The sequence below is a fragment of the Myxocyprinus asiaticus genome, chromosome 37 (assembly GCF_019703515.2).
Source record: "Myxocyprinus asiaticus isolate MX2 ecotype Aquarium Trade chromosome 37, UBuf_Myxa_2, whole genome shotgun sequence".
Classification (NCBI taxonomy): domain Eukaryota; kingdom Metazoa; phylum Chordata; class Actinopteri; order Cypriniformes; family Catostomidae; genus Myxocyprinus; species Myxocyprinus asiaticus.
Window position 1 is genome coordinate 16404883 of NC_059380.1, and position 24219 is coordinate 16429101.

Below are 24219 nucleotides of genomic sequence, written 5' to 3' on the forward strand. Positions count from 1 at the left end.
TGCAGCACTCCACCAATCAGGCCTGTATGGTAGAGTGGCCAAACGGAAGCCACTCCTCAGTAAAAGGCACATGACAGCCCACCTGGAGTTTGCCAAAAGGCACCTGAAGGACTCTCAGACCATGAGAAACAAAGATTGAACTCTTTGGCCTGAATGGCAAGTGTCATGTCTGGAGGAAACCAGGCACCGCTCATCACCTGGCCAATACCATCCCTACAGTGAAGCATGGTGGTGGCAGCATCATGCTGTGGGGATGTTTTTCAGCGGCAGGAACTGGGAGACTAGTCAGGATCGAGGGAAAGATGAATGCAGCAATGTACAGAGACATCCTTGATGAAAAATGCTCCAGAGCACTCTGGACCTCAGACTGGGGCGAAGGTTCATCTTCCAACAGGACAACGACCCTAAGCACACAGCCAAGATAACAAAGGAGTGGCTCCGGGACAACTCTGTGAATGTCCTTGAGTGGCCCAGCCAGAGCCCAGACTTGAACCCGATTGAACATCTCTGGAGAGATCTGAAAATGGCTGTGCATTGACGCTCCCCATCCAACCTGATGGAGCTTGAGAGGTCCTGCAAAGAAGAATGGGAGAAACTGCCCAAAAATAGGTGTGCCAAGCTTGTAGCATCATACTCAAATATTTGAGGCTGTAATTGGTGACAAAGGTGCTTCAACAAAGTATTGAGCAAAGGCTGTGAATACTTATGTACATGTGATTTTTTTTTTTTCTCCATTTTTTATTTTTAATAAATTTGCAAAGATTTCAAACAAGCTACTTTCACGTTGTCATTTTGGGGTATTGTTTGTAGAATTTTGAGGAAAATAATGAAATTAATCTATTTTAGAATAAGGCTGTACATAACAAAATGTGGAAAAAGTGAAGCGCTGTGAATACTTTCCAGATGCACTGTACATAGCATGCATTAAGCATCCTTGTAGGAGGCTTTTGTATGTCATGAGGTACATGTCATATTTCAATTACATTTGCAAGTTACTGTTTTTTTTTTTTCTCAAATGTTTAAGCTAGACTTCCTCACTTCACAATAAACATTATGTCATTAAGTTAATTAGATTTTAATTTTCTACCATTAAGATTTACTTAGAAAAATTGTGCGCAAAAACTTGGAAACTTTTAGTAAATTGTACATAATTTTTTCACCCTGCACACTTAAATTGAAAATAAGCACAAATTAAATTAGAAAACTATGACGGAGGGGAAGATTAGCAAATAAAGACTTAAATTTCGTCTTAATTGTTCCTTACAGAAAGCTATCATATGACTTCAGAAGATTGGAATATACTGTAGCATAGAAGTTTAGACTACTTTTACTGTGCTTTGTCATTTTTGGAGCTTGACAGTCCACACTCTGTACATTCCATAATATTTCTTCTACGGTGTTCCTCCGAAGAAAAAGTCAGTTCAAATTTGGAATGACATTAAGGTGAGTAAATTAAAGAATTTTCATTTTTGGGTGAACTCCCTTTAAGGAATGAAAAAACAAACACCCGACATCTCTTTGAACTGCACTACTGAGAGAACAGAGTTTCATTTTTGTCAGATAAACCCCAAGTAACTGCCAATGTCACATGTTCCTTCCATTCTACGAAAAGAGTTATTAGATCAAGGGTTACATTAATCCTAAAGCCTGGGCTAAAGTTATATAGATGTCACCTGTCTGATGTCCCTGGCTGCATACAGGAGTGCTGGTGTGCTGCAGTGGCCACTCTTTGTTTGTCCTACTCTTCCTCTCCCTCTCTCTTGCACTCCTTCGTCTACCGCTGCTCCTCCTGTGCTTGCGTTCTGCAAAAGACAGCGACCTCACTCATCTAAAACAAACCCTGACTGCTCTCCTGGTTTCTCTCAGTCTTCTCTGGGATCACTTTGGACCTCTTATATCAAAGTATTCTGTAAGTTCTGCAACCTGTAACTCCTTAAAATAGGGACGTGAAAAGTTCTGATACTCCTGTACAGAGTCAAATCTAAAATAAAAAGATGTTACGATACCAGTGTTTCTGCAGCTGCAGTAGTACCGAGAATCGACTCTAATTCAGTACCTGAGCACTGTTTGATTGACAGGTTGTGGTGTGCTCGTGCACAATAACGAGGACGCATGTATGAATGGTCAAATATAAAAATTCGGTCAAAATGCTCGTCTTGGAGAGCATTAAGGTGAACAGTAGATTATACCTTAAATGAATGTAAACAGACAGGGAATAAATTTGGATATGTTAAAATTTTGGATCTATTCATTAGGTTTTGCAGTGTAAATGAAGCCTAATAGCCTGCCATGTCTTTTACTTTGTTTATATTAGTTAAAAAAAACAAGAAAAAAAAAAACAATACTGACAATGAAAAAAATAAAACACTAACTTCTCTTGTATTATATAGCTCAAATAGTCAGTGTTTTATTTTACATTTAATAACTTTTTTCCAAATGTCTGACTGCTTACATGAAAACTTGATACCTTTATTAGAAGCCTGAAAACCTCAAGTACTGTTTGTATATTTGTTCTATTGCCTTTACTCTTTCTACTGGGGGAAATGTGTTTATTTGTTGTTGTTTTATAACTATTGGTTTACTTGTTTTGGATAACTGCTTGAGAACTTAAAACAATGTTCACGAAAAAAAAATATTTTCAGTATTGTGACAACCCTACCTTAAAATAATAACTCTTCCACAAACTAGAATGGAATTTTTGCATTCTTTCATTCAACCAATTAGACTGCTAAAGGAGCAGGTTATGCAGTTAGGGTAAGGTGTTTTTTAAACTTCTATCATCCTGGATGGTGTTATTAGGTTGCTTTGGTCAAAAGACTTCAAGATTATGGATTTCACCTCCGCTGGATTTGCAGGTGTCAGGTGTGTTGGAGATGTCCAGCAGGGAGCCCATGGAGAGGGAGTTTTCGGCTGAGGGTCTTTTTCGTGGGGGGAAAGGCGAGATCTCCGTCTCCTTGGTGAGCTGAGCCAAGGTTTCTCTGAGACGCTGACGTTTCCGGCTGGTGTTGGGCGTCGTGAGAGACAGAAGAGACACTGCCTTCTTCACTGCAGGACTCTCCGGCTGAGAGGAAGACACATTTGTTACATTGACAATCGCTATTGATGAACGGTTTAGTAGGACTGTACATTTTTGTGGGAAACAATTTGTTTGCAATCTTTCAGTAAAAGACGCAACACATTAATATCCATAATTATATATATATATATTAAAAAAAAAACATTGACAAAAAAAAAATAACTTTGTGTATACACATATCTCTCACTCTATATATATATATATATATATACAGATCAGCCACAACATTAAAACCACCTGCCTAATATTGTGTAGGTCCCCCTCAGCCGCCAAAACAGCGCCGACCTGCATCTCAGAATAGCTTTCTGAGTGAGATGATATTCTTCTCACCACAATTGTACAGAGCGGTTATCTGAGTTACTGTAGGCTTTGTCAGTTGGAAATAGTCTGGCCATTCTCTGTTAACCTCTCTCATCAACAAGGCGTTTCCATCCGCAGAACTGCCGCTCACTGGATGTTTTTTGTTTTTGGCATCATTCTGAGTAAATTCTAGAGACTGTTGTGCGTAAAAATCCCAGGAGATCAGCAGTTAAAGAAATACTCAAACCAGGTTGGTGCTGTTTTGGAGGCACGATGGGGACCTACACAATATTAGGCAGGTGGTTTTAATGTTGTGGCTGATCGGTGTAAAATATAAATTATTTTTTCCTCATAGTTAGTCCAAACTAAAATTCAGAGCAATGTAACACAAAAACTGCCAATTAGAACATATTTGATGTTTAATGTACTGTTATGTGGTGTGGTATTTTGGACCAATAAGATTTGACTGTGGGCGTGGATACATAGTTTAACACCACAGAAAGAGAGACGAGACAAAATGTGGTTGGTTAGGACAAAAACTATACATAATGCGAGATTTGGACTTGGAAAAACTGGGTTTTGAAATGTCTAATAGATTGGGTATTATTTTAGTAACTGTAATTGATATAATTTCCTGTAATCAATGTATCTACAGGTGCCTCACCTTTTCATAAGAATACATAGATTCCCCAGCACGGGCGTCCATCTGTATACTGCCCCAAAACCACTGCAGACAGAGACAGAACAAGAAAAGAGCATAAAACAAAGATTAATAAATTTAAAACATCTCCACTGTGACCCTGTTAACAGCTATTAAAGGTGCTGTAAGCAATTTTAGCATTCTGAAGCTTTCATGTGACTGAGCCATTGAATCACCCTCATTCCAAAATCCCACCCTCCAAAGATAATTTTGAGACCAAAACTGAGCAAAAGAGCAGCAGTGTTTGTTCCTGTGGCTGATAAATTCAACAGTGGCACAATAGCGCCCTCAACTGACAAACACTATGAATCATAGCCATAATGATCTGCTTCAAATACAACACGATGAGAATGAGCAAAATGATTGACAAGTGAAAAGCGTCAGTGTCCGCGGACACATTTTTGTTTGCTGTTTACAAAGTCTACTGCTGTCACAGAGACCGGTGAGATATCTCAGGACACTTATTTCATTAATATCTTTAAGGGAGTAGGAAAAGTTTTTTGCATATATTTCTATGAAAAAAAAAAAAAAATTGCTTACAGCACCTTTAACCACTGGTGCATCTATGATCACAACTGAGTTCCCCGAAATACCAAATAGGGGTGGGTGATAAGCAAAAATGTTTATTGCGAAACTTTTACAATAAAGATATATTCAGTATATCACAGTATATCCTAAGGTTATTTAATCAATGTGATCGCTTCTCTCTCTGGATATGTAGAACAGGCGGCAGCAGAAAAGCTTGCCGGCATTAGCAACGGTAAGTAAGGGGAGCAGGGCTTAGCAGAGGGTAAGTTTCACACCACGAAGGACGCAGCTTTTTCTCTCAAAATGTGAAGAGATGGAAATGCACTTTCCCTACCATGTGACAGAATTTTGCATAACCACACTAGAAGCGATACTCCAATTTCTACCGGTTAGCACAGTTTTACCAGCCACCCCTACCCTGACATATGCCGAAATAGGTCAGAATATACTAGCTAACCGAGTACAGTCTAAAAACAGCAGATATCAAAGCACACTTGATCCAGAGTGTATTTTACACACTGTTATTTGGGACCCATACAAAGCCCATAATGTGGGAGTCTGCGTGAGTGTGTGCACGAGACAGTAAGTCAAGTTGGTACCTCCTGCTTCACTACATACAATCTTTTGGAGGGTGTAAAGGGCAGTTCCTTAATGGAGTTCTCTTCAACCACCAAGTGTGTGCACCTTTCATCACCCACTGCCTGGAATCGGCCACCTAAACAAAACAAACAGCACATACTCCTTTAAAACCCCTCCTCAGGCAGAGGTCAGGCGTCCTTTACTTTCAAGATGGTCTGACAATAAAATACAAAAAAAAATAAAAAATCCTGGGGGGTCAACATCTCATTTGCATCTCAGACTGAAAAGTCTTTGTTTAATGGAGAATTACTTAAAGAACTGAGGTTTTGTTGACAATTTAACACATGAAACATTTCAGGCTCTATTACATCAAGGGCAAAGGACTCACAAAACATAAGATTTCAGTACCATGTTTTTGTGTTCTCTCCTCCATGTTGGTCTTCTCCTCCTCAGAGAAACCCAGGAAGCTCAGTACACAGTCCTGGAACGGAGGGACTTTAAACTCTGTGCGGAACTCCTCACTACCCGCATGGAAATTACTGGAACCAAAATAAAGCAGCCATTAGCCACACCGCAGCACCAAAATATGGTATAAAAACAAGAACACATTGAATATGATGTGAGGAGTTTTCAAACAACTCTTTGACTTCCATTAAAGGGGTCATGTCATGAGGAATCAATGTTCCTTGATATTTTGACATAAGTGGTATTTCTACTATAAAAACATACAGTAAATTTCAGACCACAAAACGTAATCCCCTGTGCCTGCTTTACATCACTGCACCCTTGGCCCCGCCCACTGGGGACTCAGTCCGTAAAGAGAGAGTGAGAGAGCAGGATATAGGCCTACAGCTCTGCCTCTTTTTGTTTTGTGCATAAACTGCTCAACAAACTGTTATTTTGCCCATCTGTGCTATTTTTAATTGTTGGTGTATGTAAACATGCACTAGATGGATGTCTTTGACCGTTTTAATGCGTTTCTGGCAATGTGCACCTCAGTGGAGGATGACACTGGAAACTGGATGTGTGTGTAGTCATTGTGCTTTGGACTATGTATGTGCGTCATGTGGATGTGTCATCACCATATTTCAGCTTAGACTGCATGTTTTGTCGACTCATATCAGCGTGGATTGCTTGTGAACCAGTCATAAAACGATTCAAGCTTTGCTAAGGAATTGTCTTTGAAGGATGGGGCAGTTAAAAACATTATTGGACCCGATCAAAAACGTAAGTAATCAGTTCTATTCATTAATACTTCAAATGTCATGACTGTTTGATAGTTTATGGTACTGATACCCTGTCTACACCTGGCGCATCCATTGAAGCGACACAACGGCTTGAGGCGGTCTACACTGTGCACGTCGACAAACTTTCCAAACTGTTAATGTGTGTTGTTGGCAGTAGTAGCACCAGCACAAAATGGAACGGGACACCTGTTTACGGCATGACGCACTGCAATGGACACTTCCATGGTATACAGCATCACTGATTTCACTGTGTAACAAATTTGTTCCTGGGTAGTAAGTGTTATTTCCTAATTGCTTATGCCTCAAAAGTATAGAAAATGGCTATTATTCGCCACAAACTTTGCTTTTGTGACCAGGACAGTGATATTTTGAAATTTACCTATTTCCAATGAGAAAACGGGTGAAATGGTGAACAACGAGAGCTGTTTGAATCGGCATGAATGCAAGTGAGTGAGTGAGTGGAGATGCCTCAGATCGAGCTCCTTGTTCAAACCACTGCATAAACTGCTTTGTATGGAAACAGTACCACGGTCCATAGAAACATCTTCTAATAAGGGATCTACGTATGAATATCTAAGCAGAGTAGGCTTACGTGCTTCTGTCAGACAAGAGGCAGTTTGAACTCCACCCTAGTCAACATACAAACCTCAAGCTGGCCGGAAGCAAACATTTTTAGTTAAAAGTTTTAAATAATGATCTATTTCTTATACACACCTAGCGTTTCACTTCAGAAGACATTAGACCACTGGAATCGGATGGATTTTTATGATGGCTATATATACTTTTTGGAGTTTCAAAACGTTGGCACCCATTCACTTGCATTTTATGGACCTACAGAGCTGAAATATTCTTCAAAAAGTCTTTATGTGTTCTGCTGAAGAAAGACCGTCATACACATTTGGGATGGCATGAGGGTGAGTAAATTATGAGAATTAAAACTTTTGGGTCAAATATTCCTTTAAAAAATTACTAAGTTTCCAGGTTTTCCACACCAGAGGGAACCCTGGTAGAGGGAGCAAAGGGGACAGTGTGGAGAACGGGGGTAAAAACACTCTTCACACATCATGCATCCCAGAGTGTCAGGTCATTAATGTGAAAGGTCAAGTTCAATGTTCGATGCATGTGTGGAAAATGTCAAAACCAGAGTGCAGTCGAAAATGCTTAAAATATGGAAGAAGGGAGGGTCTGTTTCATTTGAGCACCAGTGGCTGGACATTTCTGCCTCAACATTAACAGTTTTTACTCCACTACACTCACACAGTCAGGGGGATTGACACAAGGGGGAAGTGTTTACGCCTCAAACACACAATCTTACATGTCGTTTCGGTGCTCCCATGCCTTGCGTATCCACTCAGGGGTGAGGATGGGTGTGCCCATGCACACTGCCAACTAAAAAGAAAGAGAGAAGGAAACAAGTGAATCAGGAAGGAAGAGACCCTGCTTGATGCATTATGCATGGGAACCTATTGAATGATTCAGCTCAATTCAGCCTGCTGTGAGGAGAGATACATGAGAACTGTTTTAATCAAACTCTCTTTAAATAACACCGACACGTCAATGGTGGACAGGAGACTCTGTTACGGAGAGCACACCTGGGGTTTGAGCTCCTTGACATGACTGCAAGACACTGGGCACTACAGGACTGAAACTAATTTTCCAAGAGTTTTTTAGTTTGGAATAATTTTGAAGAAAAAGGGCATTTTGAAAGGTTAACACATTGAGAAAACAATAGTGGATTTTGCAGATAACGACAACAAAGGTGGTGGAAAGGCCAATAGTTTTTTTTTTTTTTTTATTCATTCATATAATGATGGGCGCAGACAAAGAGTCCTTAATGAATAGAATCCCAGATCCATTTTAATTTTCAACCAAAATTCCAAAAAAATAAGAAAAAAATGAAGATTTGGTGCACTACACTGGACTTTTATGCATAAACAAGCCCAAAACACAGCAGGGACTCTTATTTTGAAATTATGCAAAAATTATCGGCTATAGCCATAGATTTTTGCCGATAACGATAGTTCCAAAAAGCAACTATCAACACCGATTAATCAGTAAAACCGATATATCAGTCTACCACTAAAATGGAATGGTTTGTTATTTAAAATTCTGGTTGTGTGTCCATCTTCAAATCAAAGTAGACTACAAAAGTTTCTGGGAGAAGTCTTCAAGGAAAACACAAAAGGAGATGTTTTCGTAAATATTGCAGGCCATCTTTTCAATACAAAGGCAGCGGATAGTGCTTCACTTTAAAGCTTCAAGGAATAGTTCACCCAAAAATGAAAATTCTCTCATCATATACATTTTACATTTTGGTCTGTTCTCACACAGAAGGCAGAAAAAAGAAAGTCATATACATCTGGGATGGCATGAGGGTGAGTAAATGATGAGAATTTTCATTTTTGGGTGATCTATCCCTTTAACCGATTTCTGTCCACAACATCTGCGACCACAATCATAGACTGTGGCATTACAGCAGGGTCAGTCAGCACCAATCAGATGACTTCAGACTTCAACATCTCTGATGGTTCACTATGTAACACTGAAGGATGAGATGGGTGTGTATGTGAGGAGGGGTTGGATACAGACCCTGTATTTTTCACCATGTGTTGAAAGGGCGATGAGGTGTGTGACTTTAGCACTGTCGAAATCTTTTCGGATGGTGCCGCCCATGTGATGGACTAAGTTGACCAGGTTTACCTGAGGAAATCACATTTATTTAGAGCAAGTAATAAAAACAAAATTGCACTATAGTTCGTATTTTGTGTCGGATAAGTGGAAATTTGGTACACACCACTTCATCTTTTTTACGGAAACCAGTGAAGCAGAGAGACAAGTTCAGCATGGTCATAGAGTACAGAGGCCTGGAGGAGAACGGCAAAGGCTACAGAAAATTAAGGAAAGAAAGAGAAAATGAGTAATTTATTTTGTTGAAACACAGAGGACAGCCAATCATAATAGGTCATTTACATACAGAAGTCTTAAAGTGATTTAGTCAATGTTCAAATATATCTATCCCAGCTAATATGCAATTATACAACTATAAGTTAATAATTCACAGATTGATCCATAAAGTCTAAACAAGGCTTCAAAACGTTTTGTTTGAGCATTCGAGAAAATCTCAAAAAGTTATTATTTTTGCAATTCCATTTGGTGACATTAGTGGCTGAGAAATTCAGGAAAACAGCTTCTTAAAGGTGCAGTATGTAAGATTCAAGAACCCTTGTTATTAATGATACCTGTGGCCATTAAGTGAACTGCAGCCATCTACCTGTTGCTCGTGATCGTGCACACACTCCATAGGGGCGCGAGCATCAACCAAAACAATGACGTAACGTACAAAGAGGCTGAACTTTATTCACTAGCATCATGCTAACAGATGTGGTAGCATAATTAAAATTACACAGTTATGACTGTTTTACTACAAACTTTGAGACTGTATATTATATTTGACTCTCCAGTGCTGGAACAGGGCTAAAACAAAGTGTGGATATAGGTCTGACTATGCAAGACTGTAGTTTGAAGTAATCACTTTTCTTTGAATGATACATTGACTGCATTTATACGATAGCCTATGTCGGCATTAGCTAGCTAGCCAGCTTTATCAATAGCTGTTAGCTAAATGTGGTGGATGATGACAGTAGCTGTTTATAAAATAGACTGCACATTATAAATATGTTGACACAATTCAGTATTGATGTGATTCCATTACAACTGTCATTTTGATATATCGATGCGCTATTGTTTTATAATAATAGAATGTATATATTTTCTGTATAACCAAGTTACACTAATGAATGGGTCTTTTTGCATTATCTTGAACATTGTCTAGTATTCATTTAATATATTATTGTAGTTTACCTTGCTGAATAATTACAGATTAACATTGAGATTAACATGACTTTTAGTATAAAGAGAAGATCGTTGAAATTATTTGAAAGTTACGAAGCAAGGTAGCTTGCAATTCGTCAGCAGGCAAGATCAAGTTAGCTAAAATTACACAGATCAATCCTTATGGCACTATATTTCACATGCTTTGCAGTTATGTAAGTTACCTGTCCAATAATAAGAACGCCAATTCAGGGTCGGTTTTGATCCCCAAAAGGTCCCTCCAGGAATCAAATGCCCTGCCAATGTTCACTCTAGTTTTCGCTCGACCACGATTACGTTTCCGCTTAGCCAGACAGGATTCAGTAGATAAATGTTTTTTTAGTTTGTTTGTGTAGGAGTCGGTATTGTGCTGGGAGCCGGCTGTTTGCTGGATTCCATCTCTAAGATAACATTACCTAGTGTTGCAGACTGTTGTCGCTGTTGAATAGCGGAAGAGAAGCTACTGTCTGAGGCAAGGCTCTCGGGAGCGCGCATAAACATCACATCGTATGAATTTTCCCGGCAAAAGCGACCCACTCCCTTCACATGAAAATCAGCCTACAGGCTTTAATAGGCAACCTAGGAAGTCCAGGAAGGGCTCATTTTTTAATTTGCGTTACAAGCCATTCACACATTGGCAAAAAAAAGCCGAATATTACATGAAAAATGTTACATATTGCACCTCTAAATTTGGAATTAGGGTCTAAATTCCCCTGCAGTGCCCCCTGGAGCGAGTTATATTTGCACATTGCACTACACAGTTGCTGGGGGGGGGGGGGATGTGCAGAGTGTAGACGATGTATTTTTCTTTTATTTATTTTAATTTTTGATCTCGTCATAAAAAATAAATAAAATACTGTATATAATATAGTAAACGTGAACAAATGAATTATGTCTGCTGTACTGTATTTGTTTTATTTATTTTTTATAGCTGTAAAAAACAAATGACCAAATATTATCAGCAGTCCGGTTTGCTTCTATTGATTTCTCAGACATTGTGTGTGTAGCGCTAATGTAAACAGACTTGGCTGCGTGCATTGGATAATCGCGCTCGATCAGCATGTTTCCACTGTGAGTATATGAGTTTTAAACTGTCATCGTGGTGCTTTTGTGATAGTTTGGCTGTCTGTTTCAGAAAACAAATTTATTATTTACCTGAAAAGACTGTTTGAGTTGCTGTTTGTGTGAATGAAAACCACATCGGCACCTAAGCAGACGTGGCTGCGTGCATGGGAAGATCAGGTTTAGATATGATGGCTGTGCATATACAAGCTGTTAACTTTTTATCGTGGTACTTTGGTGACAAGTTGGATGCATGTATATAAAATAAACTTATTCTGTGGTTTAAAAGACTGTATGAGTAACTGTTTGAGCAAATATAAATTACAGGCGCTTGACCAGCACAGCCTGTATCGGCACAAAAGCCGATGTGAATCTGGCAGCTTGTAACATAACTGGCTGTTGCAGAAACACATGTGTGACGCTACTCTGCGGGGCCCAGTTATTAACGCACGTTTGAAAGGGTTAACTCATTATCAATGGAAATTCATTATTTACTAGCTTAGGCTAAAAGATACATTGTGTATAGGCAATTTAACAGTAACAAGTTTGACTTTGTTGTCTGACTGCTTGAATAATCCCCAGGCTACATATAGAGAAATTGCATAATAAACATTGCTCTAATCTTTCAGTTTATGCAAATGTACCATTTTTTAACCTTCAAACTCACTGATGTCCCTTTGTTAATTTTTGTAGAAGAGCATAAATCTTCATATTTAACTTTTGTCTGTACAGTAATTAGATTCACGGTTTTGAACTGCCAACGAAGCATTCTACGCGCAATACATGTGCCTTGTCGTACCTGTGACGTAGCGTTGCACTTGTGTATTGGTGTGCGAGCTGCTTAGGGGTGGGAGTGTGGAAATTGCCATAAACAACTAAAATATGGCTGTTTATTGTTCAAGAAACCTTGAATAATATTTTCAGCAGACTTCAGAAAAAAAAAAAAAAAAAAAGACCACAAAAATGAAGAATCTGGCCCATTTCAGATAACATTTTGGACAGCACACTGTAGCAACCAAGCAGTGTATCGCAGATTTAATAAGCACTCAGACAAACCCTCAGTTCTCACTGAAGTGTTGTAGTCATATCTCTATTTTTGTATGTTGGACTTAATCTTTCCCTCCTGTACCTAATGCTGGCTGGTCAACTGTTCATTTTGCTCTGGTATCTGAGGGAGAGGACACTCCGGCTGCGTACACTCCGATAAGCTAGCTACATTTTTCAGGCTCTGCAGGAGCAATCAAACTTGCTTGCGAATCCATTTCAGTTGTAAGCCAAATTTTCAACAAGCTTTTTACTCAACCCATGACAGCAAGCAAATGCTGATTTGTGCCACTGTAGTGTCAAACTATTTCACCACTTTAGGAAAACAAAAACGAGAGGTTATGATTGTGTGTGTGCTTGTGTTGCTTTATTTCAGGTCATACCTCTCCCTTGCTGGCGCAGTACATCACCGCTGGAGGCCCCAGGATACGACTGTCATTCTTGTACAGGGAGCTGTATTCTGGAGCCTTGAAGTCTTTTAGTACAAACACAGTCTCGAACTCACAATTCTCTCCATCACCAAAATCTCTGACATTGTCAGTCTTGATACAGGGGGTGTTTATATCCTGATAGGATGAAGAAGAAAACTCATAATTGGAGTGGTGGAGAATAAATATAATATTGTTGCTATTTTATCAATAAACACATCAGCTGGTTTGTGATAAGCATAGACGCAGAATCCCTTAAACGCAACAAGATCCCTTTTTTTGTATGAGGGATTGTAAAGATATTAAAGTGTTTTGACAGTCATTTGTCAAGAGAAGGTTTAGTGGACACAGTTGAGAATTACAAGAATTACATAAGTTAGGGGCAGTTTACACAGGCTAGATTCTTGCACAAATGTGTCTGCCTGCCACAACCTGAGGAACAACCAATAAGCCCCCTGTTCCACATGACCTTTTGTTAATTCAATATAAATATTTTCTTTCCTACTTAACACTAACTTTATTACTTTTATTATTACCAGTTCAATTAATATTGTTTCAATTAACATTGTTCTATTGATGCTAACTTTAATGTCACACTGGAAAGTCTGATTCATGGTTACAAAAATCAACAGCTTTGGCAATATTGTATGTACTACAGTCATGCCAATAAAGCTCACTGAACTGAATTTAATTCTTGCATACAAATACGGCTAGACAGAACACAACGCAATGGAACAGAAAACCTGAACTACTTTCAACTAGACCTGACATTGAAAAAACAATGAGATGCACAATGAGAAATGTTGTCATATTGGATTAGCTTTAAAGGAGCATTCTGGGTTTAATCAAAGTTAAGCTCAAATCAACAGCATTTGTGGCACAATGTTGAATAATACAAAAAAATAGTTTGACTCATCCCTTAATTTATTTATATATATATATATATATATATATATATATATATATATATATATATATATATATATATAAATTACATACCACACACACACAGTGCCTTGCAAAAGTATTCAGACCCCTGACCAATTATCTCATATTACTGAATTACAAATGGTGCAATAAAATTTCAGTCTGTTTGATATTTTATTTTAAAACACTGCCTAAAACTCAAAATCAATTATTGTTAGGTGACCTTGGTTTTATGTTCAGAAATATAATTCTTTTTTTTTAAATAATAAAAAAACTGAAATATCTTGCTTGCGTAAGTATTCAACCCGTGTGCTGTGGAAGCTGCCAGGTTACACCGATGAAAGAAATTGCCCTAACAAGGACACAATTACTTTACCATTGGCATCCACCTGTGAATCATTCAAGTTGCAATCACATTTTCTGGATAAAAAAAAACCCATTGTTGAAGGATCATTGGTCAGGCTGTGAATCTGAAGGAAAATAAAGACCAAAGAGCATTCCACAGAAATTAGAGATAAAGTAATAAAAATGCATAGATTAGGGAAAGGGTACAAAATAATATCCAAATGTTTGGATATCCCAGTGAGCACAGTTGGATCAATAATCAGGAAGTGGAAGCTGCACCACACCATCCAGGCTCTGCAAAGAAAAGGCTGTCCCTCAAAACTCAGTGCTCTAACAAAAAGTCTAGAGTTTGCCAGAAAGCATGTGAGTGACCCAGCTGCGACGTGGGAGAAGGTTTTGTGGTCAGATAAGACCAAGACAGAGCTTTTTTGGCCAAAACTCAAAGCGCTATGTGTGGCACAAACCTAACACTTCCTATGCCTCAAGACACACCATCCCTATAGTGAAGTATGGTGGTGGCAGCATCATGCTGTGGGGATGTTTCTCATCAGCAGGCACTGGGCATCTTGTTAGAATTGAAGGAAGAATGGATGGAGCAAAATATAGGGAAATACTGCAAGAGAACCTGCTTCATTCAGCTAAAAAACTGAAGCTTGGGAGGAAATTCACCTTTCAGCATGACAATGATCCCAAGTACAAGGCCAAAGCAACATTGGAGTGGCTCAAGAACAAAAAGATAAATGTCCTACAGTGGCCAGTCAAAGTCCTGATCTCAATCCTATTGAGAATCTGTGGCACTATTTGAAAATTACAGTCCACAAGTGTCACCCATCCAACCTGGACAACCTAGAGCAAATCTGCCGAGAAGAACGGGCCAAAATCACTTCGTCACTGTGTGCAAAGCTGGTACATATGTACCCCAAAAGACTTAAAGCAGTTATTGCAGCAAAAGGTGGCTCGACCAAATATTAATGTGTGGAGGTTTAATACTTATGCAAGCAATATATTTCAGTTTTTTATTTTTCATAAAAATATTTCCCCCCCCCCAAAAAGCAATGTCACCTTACAATAACTGATTTTGAGTTTCAGTGTTTTAAAACAAAATCACTCAGAATGAAATTTCAGTGTACCATTTGTAATACGGTAATATGAGAGAATTGGTCAGGGGTCTGAATACTTTTGCAAGGCACTGTGTGTGTGTGTGTGTGTAGTATATATATATATATATATATTAAAAGCAAATAGTTAAAAGGATAGTTCACCCAAAAATTTAAATTCTCAAAATGTATCATTCAGCGTTAGGTGTAGGTGGTCTTTTTAACCATCAATCTCCACTTTTACTTTCACATTCTTCATCTTTTGCTTTTTTAGGAATTCACATTCTGTGTGCATACTGACACCTACTGGGCAGGGAGGATAATTTAGAGTAAAAAGGACTTACATTTTGATCTGGTTCTCACTCACAGTTTTCATATAGTTTCTGAAGACATGGATTTAAACACTGGAGTCGTATGGATTCCGTTTATGCTGCCTTAATATTCATTTTGAAGCTTCAAATTCTGGCCACCATTCACTTGCATTGTATGGACCTAGAGAGCTCAGATATTCTTCTAAAAATCTTTGTGTTCAGCAGAAGAAAGAAAGTCATACACATCTGGGATGGCATGAGGGTGAGTAAATGATGAGAAATTTCATTTTTGGGTGAACTATCCCTTTAGATGGTTAAGTAAGGCACCTACAATGGAAGTGAATGTGGCCAGTCCATAACTGTTAAAATACACAATGTTTCAAAAGTAAAGCCACAAGACACTGTATAAACATGTTAACATGATGTTAACATGATTTTAGCATGATCAAATATAGTGTGGCATAATGCCTATAAACCTTTTAATCTGGTAAACACCTTAAAGGGATAGTTCACCCAAAAATTAAAATTCTCTCACCATTTACTCACCCTCATGCCATCCCAGATATGTAGGACTTTCTTTTTTCTGCAGAACACAAATTATGATTTTTAGAAGAATATTTTGCTCTGTAGGTCCATACAATGCAAGTGAATGGGTGCCAACATTTTTACACTCCAAAAAGCAAAAAGGCACCATAAAGGTAATCCATATGACTCCAGTAGTTAAGTCCATATTTTCAGAAGTGATATGATAGGTGTGGGTGAGAAACAGATCAAGCAATTTTAGTTGCTAGAAATCCTTCTCCCTGCCCAGTAGGGGGCAGTATGCATGAAGAATGTGAATCACCAAAAACACAAGAAGAATGTGAAAGTGATCTATTTCTCACCCACACCTATCATATCGCTTCTGAAGGCATGGATTAAACCACTGCAGTCTTCTGGATTACTTTTATGTTGACTTGTGATTTTTTTGAGCTTCAAAATTTTCACACCCATTCACTTGCATTGTATGGACCAAAAGAGCTGAGAAATTCTTCTAAAAATCTTTGTGTGCAGCAGAAGAAAAAGTCATGCACATCTGGGATGGCATAAGGGTGAGTAAATGATGAGACAATTTTCATTTTTGGGTGAACTATCCCTTTAACACCAGCAAATCCTTGTTTTTATCATATTAAAATCATGTTAACATGTATAATATTTACATCATGGGGCTATACTTGTAAAACATATTTTAATGTTGGACTGGCTATTCACTTCCATTGTAAGTGCCTTACTACAACTGCAATTTTTGCCCCTTTATTTTTAAATAAACGAGGGACGAGTCTAAATTACTTTTGTGGCATTCAACATTATGCAACAAATGCTGTCAACTAAGCTTAACTTGCTTTGAACCCTAAACATCTCTTTAAGACAGCAGTTCTCAATTTTTGGGGTTATACCCCCCTTACAAACTAGAAATAATTTTGCTCAGCAGATGAAAATCACACACATTTGTTCTTCCATCATTGCAGCAGAGGGTAGCCTTCCGCACCCCCCGTACAATACCTCTGCCCCCCATAGGGGACATGCCCCACAATTTGAGAACCACTGCTTTAAGAAATTAGTGTTCTGTGACTTACATAAAGGTAACAATAAAGATCAGTTAGAATTAAAGACAAATTTACATACGAAATTAAAAAGGGGGTTAATCAGTAAGGGATTGATTAAGTAACTGATTGAATTAATTATTCTTAATTCAATGGATTAGAGTAGAGACCTCCTGTTGGACAAACACAGAAAAACAAGTTAGATTACACTGTTAGAATTTAGTCCAGACCACCACATGAGTGAGTCTGACATTAAACAGCATGGTGCCACACCCAATTCCCCTTAGTACACCATGCCGCAAATTCCCCCGGTGCTCTCAAGCATACAAAGATCCCAGTTCCCGAGACGTACCATATTGACTATAGATTTTATCAATTTCTCGCATGCCTCTGTGCCCGGCTGGCCTTCCTTGATCTTTACCACTGGGACTTCCATTATTGTGATGGCCTGTAAAAATGAAGAATTGACGTCAACCTGGCAACCCAAAGCTGACAAATTTCCCAGACAGGAAGGCTTTACAGTCTATCAGAACTGAGACGAGAACTTCAAACAAATGTTAAATAAAGACCAGGATGAATTTCTGCTACTTTAATAATGAAGCATTACTGACTTGCTCCTCTCCGATCAACCAGTCTATGCATAACGAAAGGGAGAATAGATTGCTAAAAGACATTACATCTGAAGTCTAATCATTTCATGACAAGGCCAAAGACAATACAGCTTCAGAAACACCCCTCCTTCCTCTATGTATCATATAAAAACTATTAAAAACATATAAAATGTATGCAGGCCTAAACAGAAGGATCGACCGATGGCAATTAATAATTACAAATATACACTCACCGACCACTTTATTAGGTACACCTGTACACTTACTTATTCATGCGATTATCTAATCAGCCAGTTGTGTGGCAGCAGTGCAATAGGGCTGCAAATAATGATTATTCTGATAATCAACTAAATTAATGATTATTAGACATTTCAGGCGATTATAGCAATGATTAATCATTAGCTCTTAAACGACTATTCAACTTGTGTCCCTAGTTAAAAGGTTGTTTTAAACGTGCATACTAACAATAAAGAGGCCAAAATCATCTTTTAAAAATACCTCTAAATGACATTCACTGAATTAAAGGGGAAGAAATATACTCTTTATTAAGTTTAATTCAGTAAAGAAATTCACTGCAAAAAATCCTACTGTTATCAAGTGTTTTTGTCTTGTTTTCCATTTAAAAATATCTAAAAATCCTTAAAACAAGATACATTTACTTTAAGATATTTAGACTTCTTGAATATAAGTGTATTTTGTAAACAAGTGCATTTTTTCACTCGTTTATACTTATGCCAGTGCAGTAGACTAAATTCGTATATTGAAGATTCTCTGAAAGCAAGTCTAAATATCTTACATTTTACTTCTCAGAAAAATGTATCTTGTTTTAAGGATTTTGATATTTTAATATATTAAAATATTTAATATTATATTCAACATTCTCAGATAATTTTTTTCTTCTTCAGTATAGCTCCTAATGTAAATTTTGTTTAAAGTATTTTGTTGCAGTGTATAATGGGCAATCACTGCCCTGTCTCACTTTTTTGTTCACTTCGCTCCATCTTTAACTCACAAAAAACAAACTCTCTCTTCTTATTAGAGCTGGGTATTGCCGATTTTCTTTACGACAAGAAACACACAGTGACACATATATTATGATTCAGCCGGGATACAGTTTTAATCTCTCCCCATTAGATCGGGTCACTTCCCGTGACTTATAGGAGCAGCTCTGACTGCACTGAGAAATAACAGTGTCAGAGATTGTACTTATTTTCATGACCTGCTTCCTTATTATTTTAACTTTAATAAAAGATGCATTAAAGATATATCACCAGGGTGTTTCCTTTAAAGACGCTAGACAAGCAAGTTTTGCTTAAGCGGAACGGCAGCTCTGCTTTATTTCACGACGAGATTGCTTCTGTATTTACTTCTTTTGTATTTTTGTAAAATTTCCTCACACTTTGCAATCTACCTCACCTTAAGCTGTTTTTAAAGTTTGGAGTGTATCTGGCCTGAGGTGTGTTTTCTCCCTCTCCTAAATCAGGCGCAGTCTGCACTGCTCTCTCGCGGGCCTCAGAATAATGCGATCGCGTTACATTAAATTAAATCAAACGAATATTTGATAACAAAATATTATCGACAATTTTCATGTTGTCGATAACGTCGACTAATCGTTTCAGCACTACAGTGCAATGCATAAAATCATGCAGAAATGGGTCAGCAGCTCAGTTACTGTTCACATCAACCATCAGAATGGGGAAAAAATTTGATCTCAGTGATTTTGACCATGGCAGGATTTTTGGTGCCAGACAAGCTGGTTCGAGTATTTCTCTAACTGCTGATCTCCTGGGATTTTCACACACAACAGTCTCTAGAATTTATTTAGAATGGTGCTAAAAACAAAAAACATCCAGTGAGCAGCAGTTCTGCGGACGAAAACACCTTGTTGATGAGAGAGGTCAACGGAGAATGGCCAGAATGGTTCGAGCTGACAGAAAGCCTACGGTAACTCCAATAACCCCTCTGTACAATTGCAGTGAGCAGAATAGCATCTCAAAATGCACACCATGTCAAATCTTGAGGCGGATGGGCTACAACAGCAGAAGACCATGTCGGGTTCCACTTCTGTCAGCCAAGAACAGAAAGCTCTCAAGAGACTCTAGAGACTGTTGTGTGTGAAAATCCCAGGAGATCAGCAGTTACAGAAATACTCTAACCAGCCCATCTGGCACCAAGAATCATGCCACGGTCAAAATCACTGAGATCACATTTTTTTCCCCATTCTGATGGTTGATGTGAACATTAACTGAAGCTCCTGACCCATATCTGCATGATTTTATGAATTTCACTGCTGCCACATGATTGGCTGATTAGATCGCAAGAATAAGTAGGTGTACAGATGTACCTAAGAGAGTGTATATTGTCTGACACAAAACTATGTTGCTAAAAAATAAACTGTTTACGTTATATAAAATGTTTAAAAAATATAATTTTGCGGTTGGGCCAGTGAAAAGGCATGGCCAGTTCATATCTGAACAACTAGTCTGACCAGGTCAGCAGAAAAAAATTATCATCCACACACACACACACACACACACACACACTCGCTTAACCATCCGAGCCTAAATTTCCCAATTTAGCCTGTGCTCCCCAAAACCCAAGACAGTTTTAACACTTTCAACCTTTTTCCATCCACATTCCACACAGTAGTGGTAGAATGCTGAGGCCAATGATCAGCGACATGTTTACCAGAACTGACTCCAGTTCCAAATCAGAAAAGCCATGGTCCTCAAAGCTGCAAAGTAAGCTGCAGTGTAAGCTCCCAAAATAAACGATTGTCTCAATCAGGCAAGAGGAAGAATTAATGTTTATCTTCCATGAATCTAAGAGAGTACTAGACACTACTTTGGACCAGTTCACTATTTGGGGCAATTTCCCACAAAATTGCTTCCTGTTACCAAACACTTTAATCTGACTTTCTAATCAGACTAGAAGAATGTCAATAATTTTCTAACCTACAGAGAGTGATGGCTGAGTTTGGAGCTGACGGTTGAACTTGCAATGAACTTGAAATAACAAATCTGACATTAAACCCTATTTGTTTAGCTCATCCATATTTACTGACAATCATGGAAACTATGTGGCTACAGAGAAAATTTCAAAAGGAAAAGCTGCAGCCTCTTTTCAACAGTACCTGTAGAGCTTTTTCAAGTTTTGTGCAGTTGCCGGCCTCCCCCACCAACACCACCCTTGTCTCAACTCTGGGCAAAACATCTGAAAGAGAGTTTAAATGGCCACAGGCAAAGGTGAATTTCTTTGGGAAAAGTAGTTTCGAAGAAAATAACCTCTTTTTTTTATGATTGTGCACCTCCACAGCAAAATGGTCGGCTCTACAGAAATGTCAGCTGATATAAGGTTGATTGAGATGGAGGGCAGTTCACTTACCCTCTGTCTCCTCTGTGTGGAGACCCATGAAAAATTGTTCCTTAGAGGTCTCAGCCATCCGGGAGTCATATACGGAGGAGTCCACCAAGCTGCGGCCCATCCCTAAAGTAACTATGCTGCTGTCAGCCATGGCACTCTGACAAAGGGTGGTGACCCAATCCTGTCCAGAATATAAAACACTGGAGGAGGCCGGAGGGAAAGCAGTGAACAAGGGCGGCAAAAAAACGAGACAAACAGCCGAGCGTCTAAGAGAAAAGGAGGGGTATAGGTAGGAAAGAAAGCAAGAAGGATTGAATCAATATAGATAAATCTGTCTCCGTTTGAGAGGAGCTGTACTGTATAAATCATAAAAAAAGAATTACCCTGGATGCCCAAATGGATCAAAGTTAATTCTTAAAAAAAAAAAATAATAATCTAATTAAATTCATTGGCTGACTACATATCAGTTATTTTCTGAATGCATTCTATATTATAGTATAGTGTTTCTATAAAAATGAAACACTTTCAAAGTTCATTAACACCATTTAATAAGGAATGTTTGGGTAACAAAACATTTTTATATGGGAATGAGACTAATATATACTAGGGTGCAAAAGAGTTTACTAGTGAAAATGCTTCTATTTTGCTCACTTTTTTATCATTTAAAATAAAACTTATTACAACGTGTATTATCAGCATAACAATTTGAGAACAGGTGGTGAAATTGATGATTTCAGAAAGTGTGCTTCATTCAAATCAAATCAAAGAAATCCAAATTTTGTTCAAATTTATTTGCATTTATTTAATGACCTTAAAAATGAAAACACAAAGTTATGACATAAAATTATGAAGAATTAGGTTAAATGTTGCAAAGGTTCTAAGTCACTAATCAAATAAGGAATTTGTGACATGGACCATGTTACCTCCTTAATACAAAAGTAAGATTTCCTTGCAATGAAATTGGGGCACATCCAAAATACTCAAATTAAACTAAAGAAATTTTGAAACTCATATCTGTTTCTCAACCTTTAACTCATATTGTTATGCTGATAATATAATTTTTATTTATTTATTTATTATTATTTAATTATAACAAAAAGTGAAAATAGAAGCATTTTCACTAATAGACTTTTGCACCTCAATGTATGTGGATGAATGATAAAGTACATTTTAATGTGTAATCATATAAAACATCACTAATTGTAAGGATCTGGCAAGCTTTTAAAGACCAATTTTGTGTCAGCATATTGGCAGGTTGACATGAGCTAGCACAAGGGTGGCTAACTTCTAAACAAAAGTATTTTACCGATAAAACTTTGCATTTAGCTTAATACATATGCATTTAGAAAACTTACCGTTTAAAAGCTGAAAGAATCCAGGTATTTTGGTGGTAAAGGCCTTGATGAATGGAGAGAAAAAAACAAAAAGAGAGAGAGTTCGGCTGGTTACAAGACCAGCTCAGCAATCTGAGTTAATGCTAGCCGAACTAATGTTTATTATTGCTAAAGTGCACGGTTCAAGAGACCACTGATTCGCAGTGCCACGTAAAGTCATGCAAAAAAAATAAATAAATAAATACGATTAAGTTAGGAAAATACGTTTCTTTTGAATGTTAAGTCCATTGTAGAACTTATCTGATGGGTGGCTCTACACAACTCACTCTCTGAATTCAAAAACGCAGGCAAACATGAGAGCCGAGCGCTGATTGGCTGAAAGTGAAGAGCTCGGCGGAAGCTCCGAGGCGGCGCTTCTGATTGGCTGTTAAATTCAAACGGTGATGCACGCTGTGCAGTCAGCGCCTCCACAGGAAGGAATGCAAAAATGTTTCATAACAGACACAACATTATGACTAAATAAATAAGACACTGACTGAAACATAATGCTTCAATTGAATTCATTTTGAGTAAAAACAAAAAAAAAAAAGTTACACGAGAGCCAAAATAGAACGCTTTCTTCTTGTAGTTTCATGTTGTGTCAATCAAGCTACACAATGCAACTCATAGACCTTATTCACGCTAGCACCATGTTTGATTTTTAATGGGAATGACAAGGAGGATGTGAGGGGTAGACTTACAGTCTCTTCAATGGCACGCACGGTATAAAGCTGTAAAAAGCTCCTAGATCAAATCTGATTTTCCTCAATTCATGTTGTCTGGAGTATTTGAATACTGAATGTTCCTTGACAGATATTTTATCAATGTTTTGTCCGCGGAACGATCCAAAAACACTTTAAACTGCAGTACAGCCCACTGAAGAGACTGATGGGGCTTTTCCACTGCATGGTACAGCTCGACTCGACTCTGCTCCCTTCTTGGAGGTTTTCCACTGTGGATAGTACCTGGTACCTGATACTTTTTTAGTACCACCTCGGTCAAGGTTCCAAGCGAGCCGAGCCAATACTAAATGTGATGTCAAAACCCTGCAGATCACTGATTGGTCAGAGAGAATCGTCACTACCAGCGTCACTGGATTTGCGGCACAGGACATCAACCCGCTAGTTTTAAAGTTAACAACAGCGACAGCAATATCATTTGTTCACGCGACTTTCGGATTGTAAAAAGAAATGGCTGTGCGCAAAACCACGGCGTGGTCAATAAACGAGGTGCAGACGTTCCTCTCATTAGCGACGAATGAATTGACGCAAAACGAAAAAGTCTTTCAGGAAGTGTCTCAGCTGTTGGTCGCACACGGCTACCACCGGACCCACCAAAAGTGTAAGGAAAAGTTTAAAAAACTTAAAAGTGACTACAGAACCATCAAGGACCATAACAGCCGGAGTGTTTCAAACAGAAGAAAGTGGAAGTGGTTTGACCAAATGGACGCTATCTATGGCAATAGACCGGCGAGCAATGGGAGGGAGAGTGCCCTGGACTCGGCGTTGTTGGAGTCCATGATGGAGGATGGTACATTTTGTTACATTAACTCTATATTCTGCTTGAAAGCTTCACTTTATTTAGTTGACTAGCTACTGGAAAGCTTGCTTCTAAAACAACCAGGCCAAATTAACTGTTACACTTGTGTAAAATCACCATGCAACAACTGCTTTATGCAGCACAATGAGCTAGTAGCTAACAGCTAGCGGTCATGTTATTGTTTATGGTCAGTAATATTTGTGTCGCGTTTAAGATGATGTCACGGCAGTAGAGGC

The 24219-nt window shown here is 38.3% G+C and overlaps 1 protein-coding gene across 7 annotated transcripts in view; it reads right to left on the reverse strand.

Moving 5' to 3' along the window:
- Nucleotides 1–22733, reverse strand: part of LOC127428059 (protein ECT2-like) — a 44754-nt gene extending 22021 nt beyond the window's left edge. For 2 of the 7 annotated variants that reach the window (XM_051676099.1, XM_051676100.1), the window contains exons 1-12: nucleotides 22427–22733; nucleotides 21093–21337; nucleotides 20842–20921; nucleotides 12790–12972; nucleotides 9225–9314; nucleotides 9020–9130; nucleotides 7746–7819; nucleotides 5592–5722; nucleotides 5204–5319; nucleotides 4041–4103; nucleotides 2839–3061; nucleotides 1674–1802 (exon numbers count right to left, since the gene is read on the reverse strand). In XM_051676099.1, coding sequence (XP_051532059.1) covers nucleotides 1674–1802; nucleotides 2839–3061; nucleotides 4041–4103; nucleotides 5204–5319; nucleotides 5592–5722; nucleotides 7746–7819; nucleotides 9020–9130; nucleotides 9225–9314; nucleotides 12790–12972; nucleotides 20842–20921; nucleotides 21093–21222 — 1330 coding nt within the window. In that variant the 5' untranslated portion in view covers nucleotides 21223–21337; nucleotides 22427–22733. Of the gene's footprint in view, nucleotides 1–1673; nucleotides 1803–2838; nucleotides 3062–4040; nucleotides 4104–5203; nucleotides 5320–5591; nucleotides 5723–7745; nucleotides 7820–9019; nucleotides 9131–9224; nucleotides 9315–12789; nucleotides 12973–17449; nucleotides 17546–20841; nucleotides 20922–21092; nucleotides 21338–22426 lie in introns of those variants that run through there. The other 5 variants (XM_051676103.1, XM_051676102.1, XM_051676106.1 and 2 more) reach the window with 4 other exon arrangements.
- Between the last annotated feature and the right edge of the window lie 1486 nt (nucleotides 22734–24219).